This window comes from Carassius carassius, chromosome 26 (assembly GCF_963082965.1).
Source record: "Carassius carassius chromosome 26, fCarCar2.1, whole genome shotgun sequence".
NCBI lineage: Eukaryota > Metazoa > Chordata > Actinopteri > Cypriniformes > Cyprinidae > Carassius > Carassius carassius.
The window spans coordinates 15,638,971-15,664,958 of NC_081780.1; the positions used below are offsets into that span (position 1 = coordinate 15,638,971).

The 25,988-nt window shown below is 38.9% G+C and overlaps 1 protein-coding gene across 1 annotated transcript in view; it reads left to right on the plus strand.

Moving 5' to 3' along the window:
* LOC132105890 (thyrotropin-releasing hormone-degrading ectoenzyme-like) overlaps positions 1-25,988 on the plus strand; it is a 144,285-nt gene that overhangs the window by 65,820 nt on the left and 52,477 nt on the right. The window contains exons 5-8 of the mRNA XM_059511371.1: positions 2,080-2,193; positions 7,558-7,695; positions 9,236-9,301; positions 20,908-20,973. Of these exons, the coding sequence (XP_059367354.1) occupies positions 2,080-2,193; positions 7,558-7,695; positions 9,236-9,301; positions 20,908-20,973 (384 nt within the window). The remainder of the gene's footprint in view (positions 1-2,079; positions 2,194-7,557; positions 7,696-9,235; positions 9,302-20,907; positions 20,974-25,988) is intronic.

A 25,988-nucleotide genomic window follows, 5' to 3' on the forward strand; every position in this document is an offset into this window, starting at 1 on the left:
GAGTGTTATGGTGGTGTAGCAGGTAGTACATTTACAACTAATACATTGATATTACTGTATTCATTACAAAGTATACTTGCAAAATATACACAAACATTCCTTAATAAAACAAACTTGAAGTATATTTCTTTTTTATATTATATTTATAGTATATTCATTTTAGAATATGGTGCTTGTGTGGGAGATGCAGTTTTGAGCCTATGAGCTGTATTTGAGCTTGGGCTAAAATACAGCCTAAGGACTTCTTTCCTGTGGTTTTCCAGCTGAGAAGGCAATGACCTTTGCCCTGCAGTTATAAATCAGACAGACCTTGTCTGAACCTCCTTGTTAAATGTCAATGAAGGTAATTTCACTAAATTATTCAGGCACTGCAGTAATACCATTACTTTATAAGACTGAGTTTCGTTGAAGACTTTATGTCAATATGATTCGCAGCCTCTTTGGAGACTTTCATAACTTAAAAGTTATTTTTAATGATGCCATTGGAAGGTTGTCTCCTTTTTCAAACGTGCTGTATATACTGCATTATAGAGGTACATTGTGAACTCTTCCCTGCATGACTTCCTCCAGAGTATCTGTTAATGAAGCAGGTGGGCTGCAGAATCCCTCTGTATAGCTTTCGTCTCAGAGACACTGTTAAGGACGTAATTGAGTGAGGGTCCCATGGTTCATACTGTTCATTAACATTCTAGTGTTGTCGAACTGCTTAATCAGGCACAAATGCAAAATGCAAGCTGTCAGAAATCCAGACAGATCTCTTATGATGCTTTTTCATGCGACCATCATGGCTCATGTGCTGTCAAAGTATAATAGCCACATAGCAATGTGAGGAATAACAAAATGTATTTCAATTTCTTCCATCTTTTAAAGGGATAGTTTACACAAGATACAGCAAAGGTTAATCTTTTTTTACTCAAATGGGTTTCTTTCTTCTGTGGAACACAAAAGTAGATGTTTTGTATAATGTTTTCTATCTATCTATCTATCTATCTATCTATCTATCTATCTATCTATCTATCTATCTATCTATCTATCTATCTATCTATCTATCTATCTATCTATCTATCTATCTATCTATCTCTGTCTGCCTGTCTGTCTGTCTGTCTGTCTGTCTGTCTGTCAGCCCTCAAGATTTCATCAATCCATCAGTTCCATTTGCTCTGCAGCTTCAGTCTTTTTAAACGCAATACATAACGTGATGTGACTCACTATCCTGGTTCACTGTCATTAACGTCAGAACATCTGATAAATCAGAAGAGGGCAGAAAAATTCAGTAAACCCTATGGGAAGTCGCTTGATACTGTATGTGACTAGCAGAAGGTTCCTCTGAGAGCAGATTACCAGCTGTCTTCTCCACGCTATCGTCTCAGTCACAGTTGAACATCCCATCAGACACTTTGAGCTGCTGTAATGATGTTGTGTTCAGATGAAAGAGGCTTGACTCCTACAGTGGTTTGTGTGCTGCAACAATGAGATCCGGCGTTCAGTAGCACATCTGCTTGATGGCCTCAGAGTCTGGAAAATATTCAGCCCATTTAGAAGTGCAGTGTTGCATCTTTTCCATTCAATAGCCCTGTTTTGCACACTGTCATCCACACACAATGGCAGGGGTCATTTGGATTCTTTCTACCTTCCAGATGGGATGTTTCATAATCGAATTCTTATTTTTCTCTGTTCTGTTCATTTACGTAGTCCTTGGCGAAGTGCCCATGTATGAATGCTGTGAAACAGAAAAATGTGCTTTAATTGTGTAACTGTAGGTAATTGATTGTTTAAGCCACTATTAATCATAGTTCATAAGCTTCGCTGGGTTCCGCCTGTTCTGTGAAGCTTTTTGTGAACAACCTTTCTGTTAAATCAAAGTAAAACTGTTTATTAGAAGTGTTTATTTATAAAAGTGTGGATAACACTTTAAGTATGTCCAAATAAAGCTTGGTTTCAGTATACCCATAAACACTTTTTTTGTACAAAACAACAAAGGTTTTTTTGTAATTCTTCAACAGTGAACATGAAATCAATCTTCTGTAATGGTCACTCTGTTTTCTGTTGATGATTGATTGTTCATTTCTTCTCTTCTAGTGGTTTGGGGATCTCGTCACACCGGTTTGGTGGGAGGACGTTTGGCTGAAGGAGGGATTTGCGCATTACTTCGAGTACATCGGGACTGATTTCCTCTTTCCAAAGTGGAACATGGTGAGTTTTGGTTGTTGTTATTGTTTTTTTTTTTATTGATCAGAAGAAATTGCTGTAATATTCAATTATTTTTTCTTAAATGTATCCTTTATAACTTGGATGGAATGGGAAAAAAAGATTCTGCTTGACATCATTTGACCCAAAAGATGTATATCATAATGTACAGATAGTCACGCTATATAGTGAAAGGTGTATGGGTTTCAAGCTGTTTAGATGTCTAAATCTCTTAAAACAGGGCAATCATTTATGCTTTTTACACACATGGGATCTTAAGCATTACTTCTAGTACCAAGATTCCACTGAGCAGAAAATAACAATCCCATATGAGGTACTAGAATCTATGTTTTATCTTGTTTCAGCTGCAAAATGCTGATAACACCCTGGCATTGATTTCAATTTGGTTTTGGTTTTTGTGGTTCTAATTTAAATAAATACATTAAAAAAAATGCTTTTTATTTTAAACGTTGAGTGTTCTCAAATTGATGAAGATTAGCTGAAATGACAATGTTTTACAATGTCATGTAATGACAAGTGTACATTTGATCTCACTGACAGTAGTGGATTAGCATGCCAAATAGGGGCATTCGTGGACTTTTTCATTATCAGCTTGTAAAAAACAAATTGTTCCAGCTGTTTTAATGGTTATTATGAGCACAGTTTGAGTTTGACTTCATGTGCACAAAGAATCATACGTTGAGCTCTGTTATCAAAAGCTTCTATTTCAGTCTTGTTTTATTGCCAGAGCAGCCGGTGCTTATGCTGTCTTATTTTGTTGTGTTGCAGTGACACTTTAGTCTGCGAGTAGTTGTCTCCAGATCAATTATCAAAGGACAGCTGTGAAATAATAGCACTAGATTGACGAGTTTCTGCTCATGACAGGTTTTAATACTTTGCTAGTCACAAAATGTGCAAAACTTATTCAGTGAGAAAAGACAAACTACATTCGTATTGCAACACCTCTGTCATAGTCTGAATTAAAACTGCTAGTTTACTGCAGAGCTTCGAAGAGCTGGAATTTGTGTTGCCTTCAAAAAAATAAAAACTTGAATTGAAGGCCAGCACACATACTAGAGCACAACATCTAAACCAAGTGTAATGTAAACGTCACATAGTCTAATGAGTCATCCCACATCCATTTTCTACATCCAGATGGGTTCATGTTCAGAGAAAGACTAAGCATGACTTCGAATGACAACGCTCTGTCACATCACAGGAGCCAAAGTTTCAGTGATCCCCTGAATGGTTGTTAAACCGCCAATATTTTTGAGGCTATTTTACCAGACCAGGTACATCCAAACCATCATGTCATGATATTCCTGTTGGATAGTAAACAAATCCAGGAGTGTTTGTGAACATCAGGAGCAAGTCAAACACATTTCACAGCTTCTCCAGTCTCTATATCTGAACATTATTAATTTTTCATTGGAGTTTCTGGAGTAACAGAAGTCCTGTTCATGCTGAGAACAGGACTTCTAACTTCTTTCCCTAAAAAATCTTCCCACAGTTCCCACATATCCCACATTTACCATCCTACAGTTCTTCTGAAGGGGTTTCTCTTTATTAGGATCTGGTTATCAGTATATGTTAAATGTACTGACTAATGTTATTGCAGCAGAACAAACATCAATGTTTATTACACCGTGGGCTTCCAATGTTTATGACACTTTGCTATGAATTAGCAGTCATGCTGATTAAATCTGTTTGGATCTTCTGCACAATTATGAGCCACATTATTTTGATCATGAGCTAGTGTGAAGATTGTTGTGGGTTGTTGGTCATGATTCAGACCTGATGTGTCATAGACTTATGCCAGTGTATGCTAAGTTCAAGTGCTAAAAGCAGTCTAAAGCAAGTCAAGTCACCTTTATTTATATAGTGCTTTAAACAATACTATGGAGCCCCGCACGGTACATGCAGGAAAAAATAAATTGTGCGCACGATTTACTAATTCGTTCCCTCAATGTACTAAAATGTGCACACGATTATTATTGTGTTCCCTCGATTTGCTAAATTGTCCACACGATTTAGCAAATCGAGGGAACGAATTAGTAATTCGTGCGCACAATTTATAAATCAAGTGAACAAAATAGTAAAACGAGGGAATGCAATAGTAATCATGTGCACGTTTTAGTACATTGAGGGAGTGAATTTAGTAAATTGTGCACACGATTTAGCCTACTATTTTTTTCCTGCATGCCATGTGCAGGGCTCCGTACAATACAGATTGTGTCAAAGCAACTTTACAGGATTATGGGAAAATAGTGTTAATAATGCAATATGACAATAGTAAACTCTCAATTTTAAGGTTAAAGATAAACTAAATTGCTATTATTTATTTTTCTAATTTGAATAAGATTTGATATGTGTGTACTTTAAGCTCATACATTCACATTCACATACCTTCCCATCCGTCTGTCCTAGTATTTCATACCTCTCTGCTCCAAGCCACCTTGGTTATGGGGCACCAACCAAGCAGAGAGACTGTTTAGGGAATGTCATATTTAGGGAGGAATTAGATTTTGATAAAAAAAAAACTTCAGTACGCTGATAGGATTACTGTAAGCATTTCCCTACCAATATTTAGATAAAATTGCATGTATTATGTTGCATGCATAAGGGGAAGGAGTTGAAAAAAGAACTGAAAACTCAAAAGTGATCTGACACAGGCTGTAATAGGTCATTAAAACTATAGGTTCATTCACCTGCTCATAACTATTCGACTGTAGGTTTTCCTCCCCTTTCTCACATCCATCATGCTAGAGATGCTTTCAGAAAGGTTTGGTTACCCATAAGGCATTGCTCCAAAGCCAGGCATCAGTGCTGTCTCTGGCCTAAAGCAGTTGATCTTCAGGTGCATCTACAGCAGGTGATGATGTTGAGACACTAATAAGCAGGATCTAAATGAAGTATCATTGGATGTAAACACCTTGTTGAGGGCACATATGGGCCAGATGGAAGCTCTTCTCATTTCACTTATTTTATAGTGCACATTACATGACTTGCATCAAATCAGCGCTACATCACCAGCTGTTCTATATTTTTCTCAGTCTGTCAGTTTTCGTTGTATTCACATTCACCATAATGTTGTTTATTTACTTGAAGACCTCATTTGCTATTGATTATGTATACATATACAGATTAAACTTTAAGGCTCATATTGGTTTGGATAATAAAGCAACTGCCCATCAGAAAATAAGACGGATAATAAGACAGCTGTCACACATTGTTATGTTCCAGAAGACAACTTAAGTGATCATATAAATAGCTTGAGAAAAAAGCTCACTGATTTCTGTAGAAGTCTCCATTTTCTCCAAGGTCTTAACTCTGAAGTTAAATACAAGGGATAAATTATTGCAGCAGTCTATTAAGCATAATGTTTCAGTTTTTAATGTTTCACAAATATCTAAAGGTAACTGTACCTCAGATGTAATTCTACTGTAGGAAATTCTACCTTTCGTTAGCTGATCAAAAAGAAATTAACGTCAAAGCCATCCAGAAGACAGTTTGATCTACAAATATTGTAAAAAGCTATAGATAAATCTTAGTTCGGAACTCAGATACCTGTAAATCAGTGTTGCCAAGTCTGTGGTTTTCCAGTGGAATTTGGATACTTTATCACTGTTGCCGCGGGTTGTTTTCCATGTCACCTCAACCCCACAAAAAAAGTGTATTTTAACCCTTGGAACACGATTTTTAACAGGGGACCCCCTCAAACGCGATTGGGCTATTTTTGGGCTAGTTTAGACAATTGTGCAGGTTTTGTTGTGAAAACCTGGCAACCCTGCTGGAAATATTCTCTGTATGGATTTGTTTGACTTTGTAATCGATCAGGCCCAGAAATTAACTTTTCCATTAAGGGGCAACATTTGCCTCCAGAAATTTATTTCCAGGGACATTTTTACATAAAGACAACTTTAATTATTGTCTCTTTAATGTTTAAGGTGTTTTTTTTTTTTTTTTTTTTTTTGGTATTTTTGCTCTAAGCCCCCATTAATTTCCGACCCTGGAAGAAACCAGGATTCACTATGTCAGTAAAAAATGTCTTATTGTATTGACATAAAATTATGAATGATTCTGATGAACATTTGTTTCTTGATTCATATGTTGTTCGTTTGAGCTCAAATCCCTTGATTAAAATATCCTGCCTTGGATTAATGTTTTTAACATGATTCTTAATCAAGCTGCCAAAAGCTGTAATGGGCAAGAATTATTCATAATGATAGAGTATAAAGGTCTAATAAAACATTCAGAGAATCAAAGCCAGACGTGTTTATAGCAGCTGATAGTTTGATGGCTTTCTCTTAGTCACACACTTTTACCAAATACATAGATGAGAAAATAATAAAATATTAATTTAGTGTCATTTTCAATTTGATAACTCAAATTTCTCCAGATATCCCAGTATGGAGATGTTCTAGATAAGAACCTGCAATATAATACTTTCATATATAATTCATGCGATTCATATTTCATCCATTTTCGTGTACGGTAACTGGCAAACCGCCGCATTCAAATGAGTAGCAGGAAAACAGATTCACTACAGAAGCACAATTTACTGAAATGTATAATAGTTTGTGGTATTACATTCATGATGTATTTATGTTATTTTTTTTACATCCTCTGAAAATAGAAGTTTAGAAGTTGCTCAACAAAACTGGAGCAGGAATGTATTAATATATTATAATATTTAATAAACATTACATACCTCTGATTACTCTGTGAATATTTACATTATACACAAATGTTATTCGAAGAAAAATAGTACCATGGTAACTGCCTCCTTGTGGTTTAATTTCTCATTCTATTATTTTTAAAAATTAAAAAAATCAGTTCAGACTTCCTTTAAATAGGGAATAAGCTGGTATCAGAGTAACATCGTCCTCATGTGCTCCAGAAAAACTGTATTTGAGATCGTGACTCTCTGCTGATCCACACACAGTAAATGACGAGGGTCTTTTTCATTTGACCCAAAACTTCTACCTGTCTTTATAGTGAATCCTACAGGGAGACATTTGATCAGAGACCCTCTGAGACCCTCTGCACACACACACACACACACATACACACACACACACACACACACACACACACACACACACACACACACACACACACACACACACACACACACAAACACAGAGTGTTGGCAGCAGTGTTTCTCTCATGAGTGAGTCGTGTCGGCTCTCGTGTGTTGGCAGTGAATGTTCATTGTATCAGTGGATTGTGGGATGCTGCTGCTGGAATAAAGGCTTCAGTCGTGAGAAATATGAGCTGGATTTTCCTATAACCACTTTCTAATTTCATTTAGAGTGATTTTTACTTATGAAAATAAAACAGAACAAAGTGTTTGTCTGTCATCCACAGGAGAAGCAGAGGTTTCTGACTGATGTTCTTCATGAGGTGATGTTACTGGACGGTTTGGCCAGTTCTCATCCCATCTCTCAGGAAGTGTTCGAAGCCACAGACATCGACAGAGTGTTTGACTGGATCGCGTACAAGAAGGCAAGAGAATCTCTCATCAGCTCCTACAGACTTCAGCTGCATGATGGAATTGAATATTAACCTTTAATATAGAGCTGAGCTGAATGAACTGGTTTATATTGACTCTAAACGGAGCATAAATCAAGTTCAGTGAAATTCCACATTCAGTTCTGTTTTTTACAAACAGCCAACAGAAGAGAAACAATAACTTTGTAAAACAACAGTATTGTCGGTGTAAATCAGTCAGTTATTTTAGGACTAAGTCCAGTAAACAACCTCCATGTGCTCGTTATTTTTCTCTCAGCTAAAGACTTCTCAGTATATTTTTGTGAATTGTAAATGAAGTCGCGTTGTTATAAGCCTCTTCACATACACAAGAAAAACTGTTTAATTAAAAGCTTGTTTTTTCAGTAAGCCATGGACAGAAACCGTTACACTGAGAGATTGTGAGGTTCTGTGTCCTCTGGGAACTTCAGCTGCACAATAAACATTTCATCTCAGACAAGACGACCTCTAATTACCTCTTTCTTACTGGAACATACTTGAAATAACTCCAGCGCCCAAATATATCCTCTCATCCTGAACATCTGAAAGCCATTAAAGGCACAAAGAGCAGTAAAGAAAAACCATTGTCCTCTGTCAGAGTTCAAACCATAAAAAATCTTCCATCCAAAGAAGATTTGAGTTTTTGCTTTAACTCGTTCTTCAGTTGTCAATCAATGCACAGCTGGATTCTGATTGGTTCTTGTTGTTCCTCAAGCCCCTCCCCTGTTTCCCTGCGGCTTCTGTGGTGTTATGAACTCTGTCAGTAAAACTGCAGTGAACCTGACACGCAGCTGTCCCTCATCACTTCCTCCTCACATATCCCTCTGATATCCCACAACACATCCCATGAGTCCTCAGCGCTAACAGGAAGTGACACTCATCACACAGGCTGTGGAGGATGGGATGTGGAGAGATGGGAATTAGATGCTGTCAAATGAGCATGTCAAAGTCACTCAAAGTCAAAAAAATACAAATTCATGGAACTGCAGAAATCAGCAGGACGAGTGTCATGCAGTTCTTGTTTAGATGAACCTTGAATACTTGAAGAAGAAGAACTGCTAGAAAAAGAGCAGGGACATTATTAATAACTGATATTTTATTAAATATTAAACAAGTTCTGCAATGGACAAGCATGTAAAATTGTAATTTAATTTAATTTAATTTAATTTAATTTAATTTAATTTAATTTAATTTAATTTAATTTAATTTAATTTAATTTTCCAAAAATTCAAACGTATATTACAATAGTCGTTTATATCCACAAATTCAAAAGTAGTCCCACGACTAAATTTATGATTTTGTCAACTGTCTAGTTAAAAATACACATAATAATGTACAGACAAATCAATATAAGCACTTTTAAAAATACAGGCTTCACATTTTTTATACAGAATATCATGCCTCATTGACTTCTATTGTAGGTGGATTACTGTACTTTCATACTATGTATATATTTTGCGAGCAGGTATAAATGAGGAGCTTTTACTGAATGTGTGTGTTTCTGTTGTTTCTGCAGGGAGCCGCTCTGATCCGAATGCTGGCTAACGTCATCGGACAGCCGCTATTCCAGAGAGGCCTCAATGTAAGTCAATAGTTTTCTTTCATCTTCTCTCTTTGTGGTCACAGATGATTTCACATGTATGTATGTTTTACTCCTAATGTGTTATGAATATGTTTATAAGGCTATCTTTATGAATTATACATTCTGCATAAATGCAGCTTGAAGAGGATTGTGGCATAATAACTAAAAAAAACTTTCTCAATTTATTTTTTTTCAAAAATTCTATCCTTGTTAAATCCTGTGAATGTGAGCTGAATGTGTTACAAATAAATCTCACCATTTAACATTTGAATATCTCAGTGAATGTTCAAGTTCTCGAGTCCCCTCAGGTTGCTCATGCAGCCGTGTCGGTTTACATGTGTTTCTTATCTTTAGAGCTACAACAGCTTGTTGTCTTCACGCTTGGCATCACGCTTGAGGTGAAAGCAGCACAATCAGACAAGTGATTACACGTGTTTGTGTCAGAAATTAATTTAATATCTGAAACTTTTACAATCAGAAGATTCAGATTCACTCTCTGTGTTAAACTGGTTTACAGTATGCTAATGATGAAACACATCTGCTGCATTGAAACACATAAACTGTATCTGATATTGCGTAGACGGCTTGTATTTTTCTGTTTGTCTATAGTCACATGGCCATTTGCTCCAGCTGAAGTGTTTTAAGTTCTATGCAGCTCCTTCTGTGTCCGTCTAGCAGTCAGAGCTCCTCTAGAGTGAGCAGCAGATCTTTATTACTGTATTAATGGTGTTTTGGACACCATATGGCTGCTACATGAATCTACATCCTGTAATGTGGTTAAAGGATCTGGGCCGTGAACAAACAGGTTTGAATCCAGTGAGAGTCAATCTGTAAATGAATAAATGTGAACGAGTTAAAGGTACAAATCCCTCTTCCTATAATATGTGAGTTCACACAGATTCAGAGGTACAGATTCCTCACCTTCACATAAATCATTTTTCAAAACATCCATGCCTTCTCACTTTATTTCTTTATGCCTGAGATGCTGTACAAAATTTGACAGATTCAGAGTTGTTTTCTGGGTTATTTTTGTTATTGTGGTTTAATGTTGCTATTAGTGTTTGGAAGCACAATCAGGTCATGTTTTCCACAGAGCAGAATGCTTTAATGCTTTATTTACAGATGTACCATCTGCATATACAAGCTTTATATCACAGCTCAAATACATGTAAGACCAGCAGACTGACTTGTGTAATACACAATTACTGTTTGTGTCCATTTATCTTGAACTAGCTACACTAACTGTAAATAATGTTTGGTTTTGTGCAATATAAACTTTTGTAAAATGTATATCTTTTATGCAAAGTATATTTTATCTTATGCAATACAACATTTTTTATTTTAAATAAGTAGAAAGAAACAAAATTATAAAACAATTACATTTCAAATTATTGTATTAATGAATAATTGAAAATTTAATTATTACATTTTACTGTTATTGTTTTCATAGTTTTTTTTGTTATTTATTGTTGACTTTTCAATTTTTTCAACTGTTTACATTAATATTATTATTGTTATTATGTTTTCTTTTCTTATTCTAATCAGTTTAGTCACAGTTGTATTATTTATTTATTTTAGTGTTTCCAATTTTTTTTTACCTTATATTAATCATAGTTTCTGCTTAATGCTCAATGTAGAGTCTTATGGAGTTCTAAACTGCTCTAGATCTGAAAGTCTGAGTATTTAAGAGGAGAGACACAACCTCACACATCTGCCGGGGATTCAGCTCTTCTCTCTAGTCTTTGTGTGTTCACAGAGGCTCTTTTAATTCACTCAGTGTCTGTCTTTTGCTCTGTGTGGCATCTCTCCTCCTCCTCGTGTCTCTGCATAATTGAAGCAGCAGACAGTCGTGAATGCTGAACAGCTCAGAAGCAGCAGACGAGCTTTAGTCTCATCTGGACCAGCATTAACATCCCTCCCTCTCTCTCTCTCTCTCTCTCTCTCTCTCTCTCATCTTCACTGGTAAATGGTGGATGGGCTGCTGATGCAGGTGGATGAATGTCTCTTATAAAGAATAGAGGGAGTCATAAATGAGGTCTGAATGGGTTCTGGGGCTCGTACAGCTGACTGGAGTGATGAAGCGCTCGTGTCTCATTTACACACACTGCCCCTCACTTTTAAAACCACTTTCAGATTGATCATATTATGGGATGTAGGAAATATTCATTCCGGCTGGAAATGAATAGCAGAGGACAAGTGCGCTCCTGCCCTCGAGAAATAAACTTCAGCGTGTTACAGTACATCTCCTCCTCTGGATGTGATTTTGAACTGCAGGAAGCTGCTTCCCTGGATCTGGTGTTTCATAGTCCTGTTTGTCGGCTTTCAGCCGGTTCCTGACTTGGAGAATGGCAGTCTGTAAGATTCCCGACGGATGTTGTGGGCTCATAATTTGTTCCGAACACAGATGAAATAAACCAGATACTCCTCGTTTCAATTCCACAATTTTCTGGAACACAGAGAAGATCCATTTTTCCCATCTTCCTCTTCTTCTCCCAGCAATCCCTCTGGCTCGGCTGTTCCACCTCATTATTACTGTTTTCTGTCTCTTTCTTATGGGAACTTTCCGTATTTCCGTCTGTCTCTGAGTGATTGATGGGAAGAATAGGTAAACACAGCACCTCACCAAACAATCTACCTCCATTGTCTCAAAATTACTTTCGTATGCAAGAAAATTGTAGACATATTTCTTCTTGTATTACTTTTGAAAGAACTCATTTAGTTGGATGAATAATGAATTATTTATGATCTGCTTTGACTGTTGTGGTGAAGGCTCTTGCAGAAAACTCGTGTTTTAGCTCCGGGGGATTTACATATCGAAAGCGATCAATCTTTTGTCTGCCTTTGTATATCATTTGGCTTCGCAGAATCAGAAACCAAATCCGAATGTGGTTATAATATCTAATGAAGAAACATTCAGGATATTATTCTGTCCTGAAGAGTGTCAGAGGAGTAACTAGCCATAGCTAATTAGAGTAAATGAATAATTACACACACAAACATCCCACTGGAATCTGTTGAGTTATGGAGTAAGTTTTTAGATCTGTTCCAAGCTGCTGATATACACAGTAAAAAGTTAAATGACTATCAATAAGATTAATAAGGTGCATCTTTATTAATATTAATTAAAATATACAGTACATTTGTCCAAAAAATAAATAAATAAGAATATTAATACTAAAAATTACATATATTTTGGGATGTTGGAGTTCTGTTATCACTAGAATATCACAAATCACTAATCAGCTCAAAGAGGAAATATGTATAATCAATCATAACTACTTCTCAGTCAATTCTAAAAACATTGCTTTCCTGTTTAAGGAAAATAAAATTGTACAATACTACTCTCATGTAGCAAAAATATGCATGATTAGGGACTCAGGTTATGAGCAAACAATGAACAACCTCAAGTGTGATAAAAATAAGACTTTATTAACTAGTTTAACAAACACTCACAGACACGCATAGCCTACTGTTGGCATAGGAAAATACGATGCGATTAAAATTTTTCCTTTCTCTTTGGAGTCTTATCTGTAAAGTTGCAAAGACTACAGTCTCAAATCCAAAGAGATATTCTTAATAAAAAGTTAAGGCTACCTAAAACGCCTACCTAAAACACCTACCTAAAACTTCTCATTCTAACATCCCCTCACGTCTACATCACGATGTGGAAAGATTTGCATAACACCGCCCAAATATTCACACAAAGAAAGAAGGCGTGACTTTTATTCTCGCTGTTTAACTGATTTAACGGTTTAATTAATCTTTGTAATGTTGTTGCGACGCTGTGTGTTTCCTTGTGAAAGTGAAAACACTTTGTTTGTTCTTCCAAAAGAGGACACAATTTGAAATTTGTGGTTAAGTTGTAATTAAAACACTCAGAACAGTTCAACCCAAATATTCAGATATGTGTTGCACATTTTATGGAGGACTGTTTCCTGATCCTGGGAGAGAAGACTACAATGCTGGCTGTTATGACTCACAGTCTGTAAGTAGGTTTACATATGTAAGGATTTGCCACTGATGATTCAAATGCGAGTTTTGAGCAGTATAGAGCAGGGTTACTTGTTTGTCGTTTCTCCGATCACAAATGAAGACATGGTTTTATGTTTACATGGCGCGATGCATCGCAATGCTTAACATGACAGTATAGTTCTCAATTCTAAAAGCCAGCAGTTCTCAATTCCAGTCCTCGCACCCCCCTGCTCTGCACATTTTGTATGTTTCTCTTATCGCTTCAGATGTTTGTTCTATTTGAACGTAAGTGCCCTGCGAAGTGGACATCACAAGATATTCCACCATGATTCTAGTTGGAAGCAAAAGTATATGTTCCATTCAATGTGCATTGAAGTGTGCGAGACGTGAATTTAACTTGTATTTATTTACAGAGGTATATGATGTCACACTTCACCGTGTGTGAAGATGTTGTGCAGTGGAAATCCGTCAATTTATGTTCCAAAGTGAAGTAACATATTTCCCCTGCTCAGGGAGTAGGGAGCAATGAACACTATGTAGGGTCCATGTCAATGGGAACACAGTTTATGCGTGGAGCTCACTTCTAACGAGCTGATTATCTGAATCAGGTGTGTTAACAAAGAGAGACATGCAAAATATGCAGAGCTGGGGGGTGCAAAGACTGGAATTGAGAACCGCTGGTATTGTCATTATAATCAGTAATTATGTCTCCACCGGATGCAACAAATGCATAATTTCTAATGGGTTTTAATTTTTTTGTCTCTGCGCTCTGGGACACACAGCATCACAGTATGTTAAGGGGCAAAACATTTTCGTCACATGCTTGAGGTATTCAGGGGCTCAAGGTATGCTTGAGGCTCTGGATAGCTGGCCATTCAGAGCACAGATCGATGCAGATTCGCTTTTCAGATAGATGAGCTTTGTAAAAATTTATGCATTTCAGAAAGGTGGGGCATAGAGCGGTCTAATTGTGAAGCTTAGACAAAGCCAAGCTGGTGTCTGCTTGAGGTGGGATGTAAACAGCAGTAACGATGATCATTGAAAACTCCCGGGGCAGATAGAATGGGCGGCAAATAATGTATAAATATTCCAGATGAGGCGAGCAGGAGCGCAACAGAGAGGAGATATTCCTTGGGTCACACCATTTCTTGCTAAACATGAAACACTCCATCACTTTTGGATTTACCGGCCTCGGCTGTTCTGTCCATCCGTAAAACAGAGAAGTTATCAGACGGTGTTACAGCAGTGTCTGGGACCGAGGTCGTGAGCCATGTTTCAGACTTGGACGGCGTCCGAACTCAGAATCTTTTGATATTCAGTAGATCTACAGCGTGAAGGAAACATCAGTTACTTAGTTCTACCAGAAAGACTCTGAGAAAATATTGTAACAATCATCCATTTATTAATGACCCAGCAAGCTATATATAAACGATAAGTATTTGGCGTAGGCCCCGTTCCGTAACTCGCTATCCGAGGGTACGGATTCAGCATTTCCTGCCTGAAGATGAAGGCAGGGGCGCAGCCGACCCCCCGTGAAGTTTTTAGGAGGGACCGTCCTGGTGGTGGTGGGGTGGTTGGAGGGGAAGAAACATCCTGCGGTGATAGAGAAGATGGAGAGAAGAAGCTTTCTTACTGGTTTCTTTCTTACCTCTTTTTCTTCCTCTACCTCCATCTCCTCATTTGATCTATTACTTTCCACTATCTGTCCATCTAGGAACAAGGCTCAATTTACTATTTCAGCATTAATCTTTTATTTTAACCATCACTACTACTCTTGCACCTAATCAATAAGTCCACCTTAAATATTGATACAAAACATTAAAAAACTGTTTCACTGGAATATAATGATTAATATTATTGTTACTGTTGTAGTTGTCTAAAATTGAACACCTTTGCAATGTAAACAAATGACAGGCTACATTTGTTATTCATATCCTTCACACTGCACTTTGATGTCAGGTATATTATGCATTTTTTATTGACATTGATATTTTTACATTTATTTCCAGAGAGATATTATTGAGTTTACAGGCTAAAGTGGTCTTGCTGTTGTAAACACTGTAGCTATTGTTAAAAAAAAATATTTGCTTCACATTTAAAATATAATTATATTTTAATTCATTTCTGAATTGTTTTTATTTTTATAATGATAATTCAGAGAATGAGAAAATCTGAATAAGCCTTACCAGTGTTGTGATAATTACTTTTAAGGCACTTTACGTGTTAAAAAATAAATTAGTACTGTAATATAATATAATATATATAATATAAAGTTTAGTCAAATAACATAAAAAAGACCAGACCCCTCGATGCCTGTTAAACTTTTCTACCTCAAAGAGCACGCTAGTGTTACTTCTACACTACAGGCTACACACAGCAATATAAACAACATATCTGCATGTTCTCACATCACATCGTTCTTGTAAATTAATAATAAGTAAATAAACATCAAAATCACTTCGCTGAGAATGAAACACCATTTACCAGCTGCCACGGTGTTGAAAATATCCTCTAGCAATTAAAAAATGCGCGTGCGGCGTGAGGAATCGTCCCAGTCGGATGAGGTCGTCGTCGTCAGGTGAAAGGTCATCATGTTGGTCATTTTATTTACGGCTAAATTATTATTAATAATAAATTGTACTAATATTTTGATTGGGCGTGGGCAGGCATTCACAAAATGGAATGTTATTACAGAAAAAATTCGAGGAAATTTAGTTTTGACAAAAGGGCACTTAAGGGGCAAAGGAGCAGGTGCTCAAGTGAACCGGTTCTTTCGGGCAGTTCAATTCAATAAATCAGTTGAAAAAAAAAAAAAAACGGTTCACCAGTTCTTTTGCACTCGATGTAATGTCATTGGCGATGACTGTCCCTCATTCAAGCCTTCGGTTTACCCGCGCTCATAACATTAGCACAGAATCATTTCAGAATCAATCACCAAAAGAATCAGGGCCCGGTTCCCCGATAACGTTCACTCTTAGCGCGCTAAGAAGACATCGAAAGATATATCTTACCAAAGTTGTTGATGTTTCCAAGTGTGTTCCCCGAAGTGTCCCTTAGGAAGCTTCTTAGCACGCTGCCTCTTATGTCCGACGTTACAGGAGCGCTGTCCAAAGTCAGGGTGCTGAATTAGTTGGCATCGATTGCTCATGAATCGATTTTCCACTTCACATGAAGGTGCATTACAGCGTTAAGAAAGACAACACGTTCTATGCAAATGAAACATTCCTCAAATTATTACAGTAACATTTATTTTAACATAGTTTAAGTTATCAGTAGAATATAGACTATAAATTAAATTATCATATGGTCAGTAATATGTTCACACGATAGGCTATGTTGTGACGGTTAGACGAACCGGGTATCCCTCGCTAATCATCCACCCTCCTTATCCCGTTGTGCCGCTTTTTGACATGGGTTTAACAACTTATGAAAATTATATAATACACTTTTATATTAATGGTAAGGTACTTTACAATCAGAATTGATTGGCAAGCAGCTGCAGTTACTTCTGTTTAATGCGGTATTGATTGCAATTGGTTTATTTTTTTAATAAAAAACAACCTATCTACAATGAACAGAGAGAGAGAGAATTAGATACAAAATATGCTGGGGAAGCAACGTAAACAAGGGCACCAAGCTTCTCGCCAGGGAACTTGAAGTTTTGCTGGACCTTGGCACCAAGTCGAAGATCACACTCCTATGGTCCACTATAACCTGCATGTTTATGGTCGCGTATCCCTTTCGCGATATTTCCTCCCGATCAATCACTGATGGATTGGCGATAGGGATGAGTGTGCCATCCACCCGGATGTAATCCCCAGCATGGCGCAGAAGGGCGTTGGTGACTGTGTGGACACACCTCCACACCGAGGTCTTGAGTAGGCCGTAGCCCTCTCCCACGACCTCGATGAATCTCTCTGTAGCAAAATAAATAAATAAATAATAATAATAATAAAAAAAACGTAGCGCTGGGCTTCAGGGCTTAAAGCAGAATTCCGCCGCGTTAGCCTGGCCAGCGCAGGTCTGGGAAGGTCCAGCTGCTCCACAATGAGTTGTCTTGGGAGGGGATTTTTTTTTAATATAGCCACGTCAGGCAAAATGTCAAAAGGGCTTAAGTATTGCCGAATAAAAAAAACTGACATGGACTAAACGGCTCCGAGTCCGGCTCCGCCTTTGATTCAATACAAGGACATGTTGGATTGCTGCCATAGTTGGTCGCTTACTGGACACCACCATGCTTACCCATTTAAAGATCTTAGCCATTTAGAGCCAAATTGTTTGCCAGATTTTAATTATCCAAAAAAAAATGATTGCCAATTCGCTTTAATTACATTACGAAAAAGCCTAGGCTAATTACCACCTTATTAGTTCTGTAACCACATAAAGTCAACTTCATAAATAGGCCTGTATCCATTGCGAACATAATTTATTATGAGTCTTAAAAAATAACAGAAATCATTGTTGAGCCACAAAATTGTCAACACACCATAGTTTGACTTGTACTTCGCTGCGCTGGTTTCTAAAGACTGCTGTACAGTAGCGTCATGAGCTCAAATAACGCTAAGAGAGAGCTACGAATGGTCCAGACCAACCTTACGAAAGTGTGACTTACAGAAGATATACTTAGCGTACGAACGTGTCGGGAACCTTGCCATAAGGTTAAGAGAGAGGTTAAGGAATAGGTTAAGAACTACTTAGCGATAAGAACGTTTTGGGGAACCGGGCCCAGTTCGGTTCAGATGCGCTCTGTGTCAGTCTGCTTCACGCTGAATCACGCATGTGCAGTATCATCAGCTCCTCGGTTTTTGAATCGGACGCGTCCGACAGAAACGGTTCTCGGTTCAGTGTACGAATAAATGTCGAAATAATTATTATTTATTATTGTTCTGTGTAGTTTGAAGATAATTTTTTTTAATCTTTATCCTTGATATATACATTTTTTAATCAGGACGAGGGTGGGGGGTCAAATGGGGCGTCAAAGCGTTTTTTGCAGGGTCTTGAGACCCCCCCAAGACCCCCCCCCCCTGGCGCCGCCGGTGGGTATTGTTCATTATTTGTTAAATAAAACAAATTTTTATGTGTCTGATCGACCGCAATCATTACAGTTGCATTAAATAGTTAAAACGATCAATACATTTTTTTTAATGTATTGATTTAAATGTATTGAATTTAAATTGACTATTTTACCCAGTATTTGTATGTGGTATTATTTAGTCTTATTAGAACATCACGTTACAAAATATATGTAAACAGTAGACATCTGATAGGATTTACTGTTTCCTGTCTCTCGATAAGAGATTTTGGTCACTAAAGTGGTGGATAGCAACACAGTCATTAAAATACACAATTTTAGGCCAAGCAGACTGGAAAATGTCAACACCAACATAAAATGGCTCTGAGTGGTCCCTCGCTGCCATGCAAATGAGCAGAGCAGGTATTTCATACTGCAACAATCTCATTCAGTATGCAATTTCTTCCTACTGAGTGAGACTGGATTGCAAGGACAGTGGTCAAAAAAAGAATTAAATCCTTACACAATCACAAAATGCAGCAATTAACAATGTCAAGTATTCATAATAATACAAATTATATATATATTCCAAATTGCATAGTATAAGGTTCTTCCAAAGAATTTCGGTCTATTAGCACTTATTTATTTATTTAGTTGGTAGTTTCAGAATGGTTACACCACTTTGACATTTTTTTATTTTAAGCCAAACACACACACACACCAAAAAAAAGTACATAATACATAATGTACATAATAATAATAATGATAATTGAAAATTAACTTTAATTAAAAATATAAAACATTCATTGTGGATTTATTATATATTTAGCGTAAATTATAATATATACATTTGAGTGAATCTAAACTGTATATACAGTATATCACTCTTTTGCATCTGACTGACTGGGACTGATATGGCAACTAGATTTATTTTTAGTCCTTCTACCACTTGCTTTGGCAGTCAGCAGAACACATCGGTGTCAAAATGACGACAACACATTGGGGCTGACCTATCAGAGGCGAGACTGGACCACATGGTCACTGCGCTTTAGATATTAACTCTGATGGAGGAGAGAGTGATAGAGGAAGAGGAAGAGGAATTGCTCTGGTTTCAAAAACAGATTCTTCAGGATGGTAACATGAATCTGGTTCTGCTCCAGAGTCAAATCCCAGACTCTCTGAGAGCTCAGCAGAGCATGTAGAGAGATGAAGGCCAGCTGGACTGGGTCACACTTTCAGAATCCCAATGCAATTTGCTCAGACCTCTCAGCATGACGCCTGTCAACAAGTGTCCGCTTTGATTCGATTCATGAAGCAAAGGCTGAAATAATGTCCTTATTAAAGGAATAGTTCATCCCACATTGAAAACCCTGCCATCAGCTGCTCACACTCATGCCATTGCAAATGTTTTTTTTTTTTTTTTTTTAAGTTATTCACTTAAAATCTATCCCTTTTTAAGAGCCAGTGAAGTGTGTCTGCAGTAATGGTATTGAGTTTATCACACAAACATAGCTTATGACTTAAAAAGAATTTAAATACATTAATATAGGCTGTGTTTTTGGCGTACTGAAAAGAGCAGCCTGGGTATTCTGCAAAATATCTCCATTTGTGTTCTACAGAATACATGCACCAGTATTAGCAGGGAACATGCAGTTTTTTGTCAGCATGTTCTCTTGACTCCAGCAACAGGAAGCGGATTACAGTAGACGGGTTTATCACTCACGGTCACTCAGGAGTTATCGAGGAATCTCGTATACAGCAGGCAAGAGGCTGATGTACCACCAGATGTTCTTATCAGATGCATGTAAATGTGCTCTCAAGGATCAGACTCCTTCTTCATGTCACCCACCACCTGCATCACTGAGACTGCAGGGCAGAGCAGACACACTGATAATGTAATGTTTGCTGATTAAAGTCTGTTAGCAGTGAAATGAACACCCACCGGTATCTTAGTTTCAATAATACAGCACAATACAGATATTACATCCACTATTCTATGCAGATTTGTCCATATTGATCTCAAGGCACTTGACTGAAGAGGATGTCTAATGCTATATTATGCATTATGACTTATTTAAGTTCTGGATTAGACTGAAGAATTTAATTCTTATAATAAGTGTGACCAAAATCTCAAAAAACGAGTTGGATGTATGACCAGAGTAATTCTGTGCCAGTTTTTAATTGTATTTACTTTTTGTTCAAGTATGTCCCTCTATGACGACATAAAGGCCCGGATTTCCTTGTATGGGCACTTTTGTTAACCAGGGGTTGGTCAATTCCAAGGGCCAGGTGTCAAAGGGGGGCCCCCCCCGAGGGGAAGTAAATGTTTTACTCTTGAAGTAAATTCATGTTGCTGATTTGTATTTTACTCATTCAGTGACATGCTGATGCAGCATCGACTCGAACAACATAATCAGCCTCTAATTGGCCTCCTTATGGTCCTCCTTGAACTGACAGCCAATCACACCCAAACATCTGCTGCTAATTTGCATACGTTCAGCTTGAATTGAGAGGATTAGTAATGTTATTGTTTGGGCTTATTTGGTTTCCCAAGTTCACTGTTTCTGTCTATGTCCAATTTATTTCTCTCCCAATATTGATCTCGGTCTCTGTATGTTTGCAGGATTACTTGATGACGCACATGTACGGAAACGCGGCGAGAGATGACTTGTGGAACAAATTCTCCGAGGTGAGATTTTATGCATCTTCTGGGTGTGAGACCTTCATCCATGAGCAGGAATCAGTGCTGGGGTCAGTCAGTTTTGAGCGGCGAGTGAAATTGTGTGTGTTCAACCTACTTTAATTCACCCAGTGCATCTCCTGCAGGCAGGTGCTCAGAGATTCAAGCACTGCATATGGGTCAGAGGCCATTATATAACTGCACATCATCAAATGCATGCCAATACACCACCTACTCACATCAACCCATAAGGGTTTTATGGAAATGCACATGGGAAAGAGTTTGATATGGAGGCTGGGTTGTGTTTGATATATCACTATATATCACTATAGTCTTGCTTTTATACGTGAGTTTTCACTTAGAATGGAAAAAAAAAATTCTGCAGCCGCAGGTCAAATATTGATCCAGAAATCAACCTGCTACATGCAAATGTTCACAGATACTTATAAAGAAAGCTCGCTGCTGCTGACTTTTAATTAAATTATACATTAGTTGACTCTTATCAGCCCCGATTAGTGAAGTGTCACATAATTGCTGACAAGCCTGATGAGTCTCTCAGATTATACATGAGCATCTGCCCTTTAGCTCAGGTGTAGCCAAGAATAACCCAAGAAAAATCTTCTGCTAAAGGAAAGTTGACCTATTTAGATGCTTCACTCAGGCCTCAAAAATACAGTTCTTATTAGGTTTGGCATGAGTGCCCCCCTCCTGACAAAAACACTTTTTTCCCCAGTGATCTGCTGATTCAGTTTCTGTCTTTTTGTAGTACCATAGAGGGTTTAGCAACTGTGTTCATTTCCCATAACTCCTTCAGTTTAGTTACTGAAACAACAAACGCTGCAATGCTAATGTAAAAAAGTTCCCTATTTAAATAATAAAATCCTGTTTAAATTATATAAAACAATTCAAATTAATTTTTAATTGAATTTTCATATATATATATATATATATATATATATATATATATATATATATATACTCACCTAAAGGATTATTAGGGAAACCATACTAATAATGTGTTTGACCCCCTTTTGCCTTCGGAACTGCCTTAATTCTACGTGGCATTGATTCAACAAGGTGCTGAAAGCATTCTTTAGAAATGTTGGCCCATATTGATAGGATAGCATCTTGCAGTTGATAGAGATTTGTGGTATGCACATCCAGGGCACGAAGCTCCCGTTCCACAACATCCCAAAGATGCTCTATTGGGTTGAGATCTGTTGACTGTGGGGGCCATTTTAGTACAGTGAACTCATTGTTATGTTCAAGAAACCAATTTGAAATTATTCGAGCTTTGTGACATGGTGCATTATCCTGCTGGAAGTAGCCATCAGAGGATGGGTACATAGTGGTCATAAAGGGATAGACATGGTCAGAGACAATACTCAGGTAGGCCGTGGCATTTAAATGATGCCCAATTGGCACTAAGGGGCCTAAAGTGTGCCAAGAAGACGTCCCCCACACCATTACACCACCACCACCAGCCTGCACAGTGGTAACAAGGCATGATGGATCCATGTTTTCATTCTGTTTACGCCAAATTCTGACTCTACCATCTGAAAGTCTCAACAGAAAGCCAGACTCATCAGACCAGGCAACATTTTTCCAGTCTTCAACTGTCCAATTTTGGTGAGCTTGTGCAAATTGTAGCCTCTTTTTCCTATTTGTTGTGGAGATGAGTGGTACCCGGTGGGGTCTTCTGCTGTTGTAGCCCATCCGCCTCAAGGTTGTGTGTGTTGTGGCTTCACAAATGCTTTGTTGCATACCTCGGTTGTAACGAGTGGTTATTTCAGTCAAAGTTGCTCTTCTATCAGCTTGAATCAGTCGGCCCATTCTTCTTTGACCTCTAGCATCAACAAGGCATTTTTGTCCACAGGACTGCCGCATACTGGATGTTTTTTTTTCTTTTTCACACCATTCTTTGTAAACCCTACAAATGGTTGTGCGTGAAAATCCCAGTAACTGAGCAGATTGTGAAATACTCAGACCGGCCCGTCTGGCACCAACATCCATGCCACGCTCAAAATTGCTTAAATCACCTTTCTTCCCCATTCTGACATTCAGTTTGGAGTTCAGGAGATTGTCTTGACCAGGACCACACCCCTAAATGCATTGAAGCAACTGCCATGTGATTGGTTGATTAGATAATTGCATTAATGAGAAATTGAACAGGTGTTCTTAATATTCCTTTAGGTGAGTATATATATATATATTATAACATTGTCTTTTGTTTCTTTATACACCATTTTCTGCGCATTAACAAAAAAACTTCATGGATGGAAGTATCAAGTAAGGATATTCCACATATAAGCTACGAAATGCAACATAATGCATAACTGGTCAGATAACAATATTAACAGGCTGTATGCATGGTGCAATATGCTGGCTCACCTGTGCAGTGCAGTTCCCCATCGAGGGAGAGACGATGCGTCGATAACGCTTTGGGAACGCATTCTGTGTGAGTGCGTCTGAAGCATCCATGTCAACTACTCCAATAGCGAGAGTGAGCGTCAGGAGTGACGTCACGACCAGGAATTGATAAAAACCCCAACCGGAGCAACCGGTGTTAGCTTTCTGTGCCTCAGCAAGTGATCTGTGTCAAACCTGTCTGTCATATTTACTGTTGTCTTGTTCAAAGTTTATATATCATGGCGAAACAACTATTCAAACAGTGTGTTTCTCCCTGCCCGCGTTATTTAACGGGTGGGGATACACACGAGCTTTGTGTAGTTTGTTTGGGAGTGGAGCATGCGTTATCAGCCTTCGAGGAGACTGATTGCCCGCATTGTGAGAAGCTTTCGCTTCGCATGCTCCGCTCCCGCTTGTCACTCTTTGATGAGAAGAGCGGCGAGCCTCGCGCTCCTCAGGGTGCAGGACCCGCTTCTGCCGAGGCAGAATGGAGAATGCATTCCTGGGTTTCGCAAATGGATCTCTCAGCGGGGTTGGAGACGGGTCCGAGGGCTCTTTCTCCTCCCTTACCTGGGAGATCCATAGCTCAAACTCCGGTGTCGGAAGCCTGCCCCGCGGCTTCTTCCGCCCGGGTGGAGAGCTCATTGCTTCGTTGCTCTAGCTCCGAGGAGTTAGATGTAACGGGCAGTGAAGGTGACACAATCAAGGGGGAAGAGGATTCGCCATCTCTTTCCCCAGCATATGAGGAGTTGGTTGATGTATTAACACGAGCTGTAGATAAGTTACATATATCTTGGCCATCTGATAAACAGAGCGCTCGTCCTAAAAGCAAATTAGACGAGCGTTTTCTGTCTTCTAAAACATCTCCTACATCACGGGGTCTCCCTTTTTTCCCTGATCTTCACAGTGAGCTGTCTAGATCGTGGAATAAGCCATATTCATCACGTCTTTTCAGCCCTCAAGTGCGCATTTATTCTGATATAAGAGGGCTGAAAGAAAATGGTTATGAAGCGATACCCCGGGCGGAACAGACGCTCGCGAGCTGTCTTTCCCCTGGTTCAGCGTCATCTATTAAGAACCCGACTTTGCCCACGAAGCCTTTAAAGATCACATCTAATTTAGTGGGTAAAGCTTACACAGCAGCAGGTCAGGCTGGAGCTTGCCTTCACTCGATGGCTTTGCTTCAGGCTTATCAGGCTGAGCTGCTGGGGGAGTTAGATAACAGTGAGGGAGTCAGCCGTGACGAAATTCGCGAACTTCGTCGGGCTACGGATTTATCTCTCAGGGCGACTAAAGAAACAGCACGTGCTATTGGTAGATCTATGGCTGCTTTGGTTTCTACAGAAAGACACCTTTGGCTTAATCTTTCAGATATTAAAGATAAAGATAGATCTTTTCTTTTAGACGCTCCCATTTCTCATGAAGGTCTGTTTGGTGATGCTGTGAATGAAGTGGTTGAAAGATTTCAAGAAAATAAAAAGCAATCTGAAGCTTTTAAAAGTTTTCTCCCTCACCGATCTAATCCTGATGCTGCTGGGCGTGCAAGGCAGCCCCAGCCTTCATGCTCCTCATATCGTGTTTTTCAAAAAGAGAGTGTTGCGTCTCGCGCTCCTCCTCAAAAATCACGGGGACCGAGCCAGCACTCACAGCCAAAGCAATCTAAGCAGAAGCCGGATCTGAGGACCGTTCTTCTCGATAAGAAAGCTCTGGCTCAGAAGAAAAGGTCCTGACGCCAAATGGGTCAGACCTGTGAGGGCAGCCCCAACCGAGACGGTGCGGTGTACACCTCAGTATACGGTGCCTGTCCGGTCTCGGTGCTCTCACGGGGCCTTCCTGCCAACCCCGCCACCCTTGGTGCGTCGGGCTCGCTCCCTCTGAGGGGGGTTCAAGAGCAGTTAGCTCCGGTGGTTCCTGCGTTTCGGCTTCAGGTCCCCGCACTAGCTGTTCAAATTACACCAGAGGCCAGCCTCGAGAGGCTGGTTCCCTTAGTAGAATGTCTGACAGAATGGAAAAGTCTGCCGAATATATCTCAATGGGTCCTGCAGATAGTAGAGAAGGGTTACAGAATCCAGTTCGGTTCTCGTCCCCCTCGCTACAATGGGGTGTTGCTCACAGTAGTGCATCCCGAGCAGGCTCTGGTCATGGAGCAAGAAGTGAAATCTCTTTTAGCGAAAAATGCTATAGAGCAGGTGTATCCTCCCGACAGGGCATCGGGTTTTTACAGCTGTTATTTCATTGTTCCAAAAAAGGATGGAGGGCTGCGTCCCATTTTAGATCTTCGTCTGTTGAATCGTACAGTTCAGAAATTAAAATTCAAGATGCTGACACTCAAACAGATCGTGACTCAAATCAGATCCGAGGACTGGTTCGTCACGATAGACCTAAAAGATGCGTACTTCCATATCTCCATCCTCCCTCAGCACAGGAAGTTCCTAAGGTTTTCTTTCGGGGGAAAAGAATACCAGTATCGGGTACTTCCCTTCGGTCTAGCTCTCTCACCCCGCACATTCACGAAATGCGTAGATGCAGCTCTGGCCCCGCTCAGGCTGCAGGGCAAACGTATTCTGAATTACTTGGATGAATGGTTGATTTTAGCGGAATCAGAACAGTTGGCG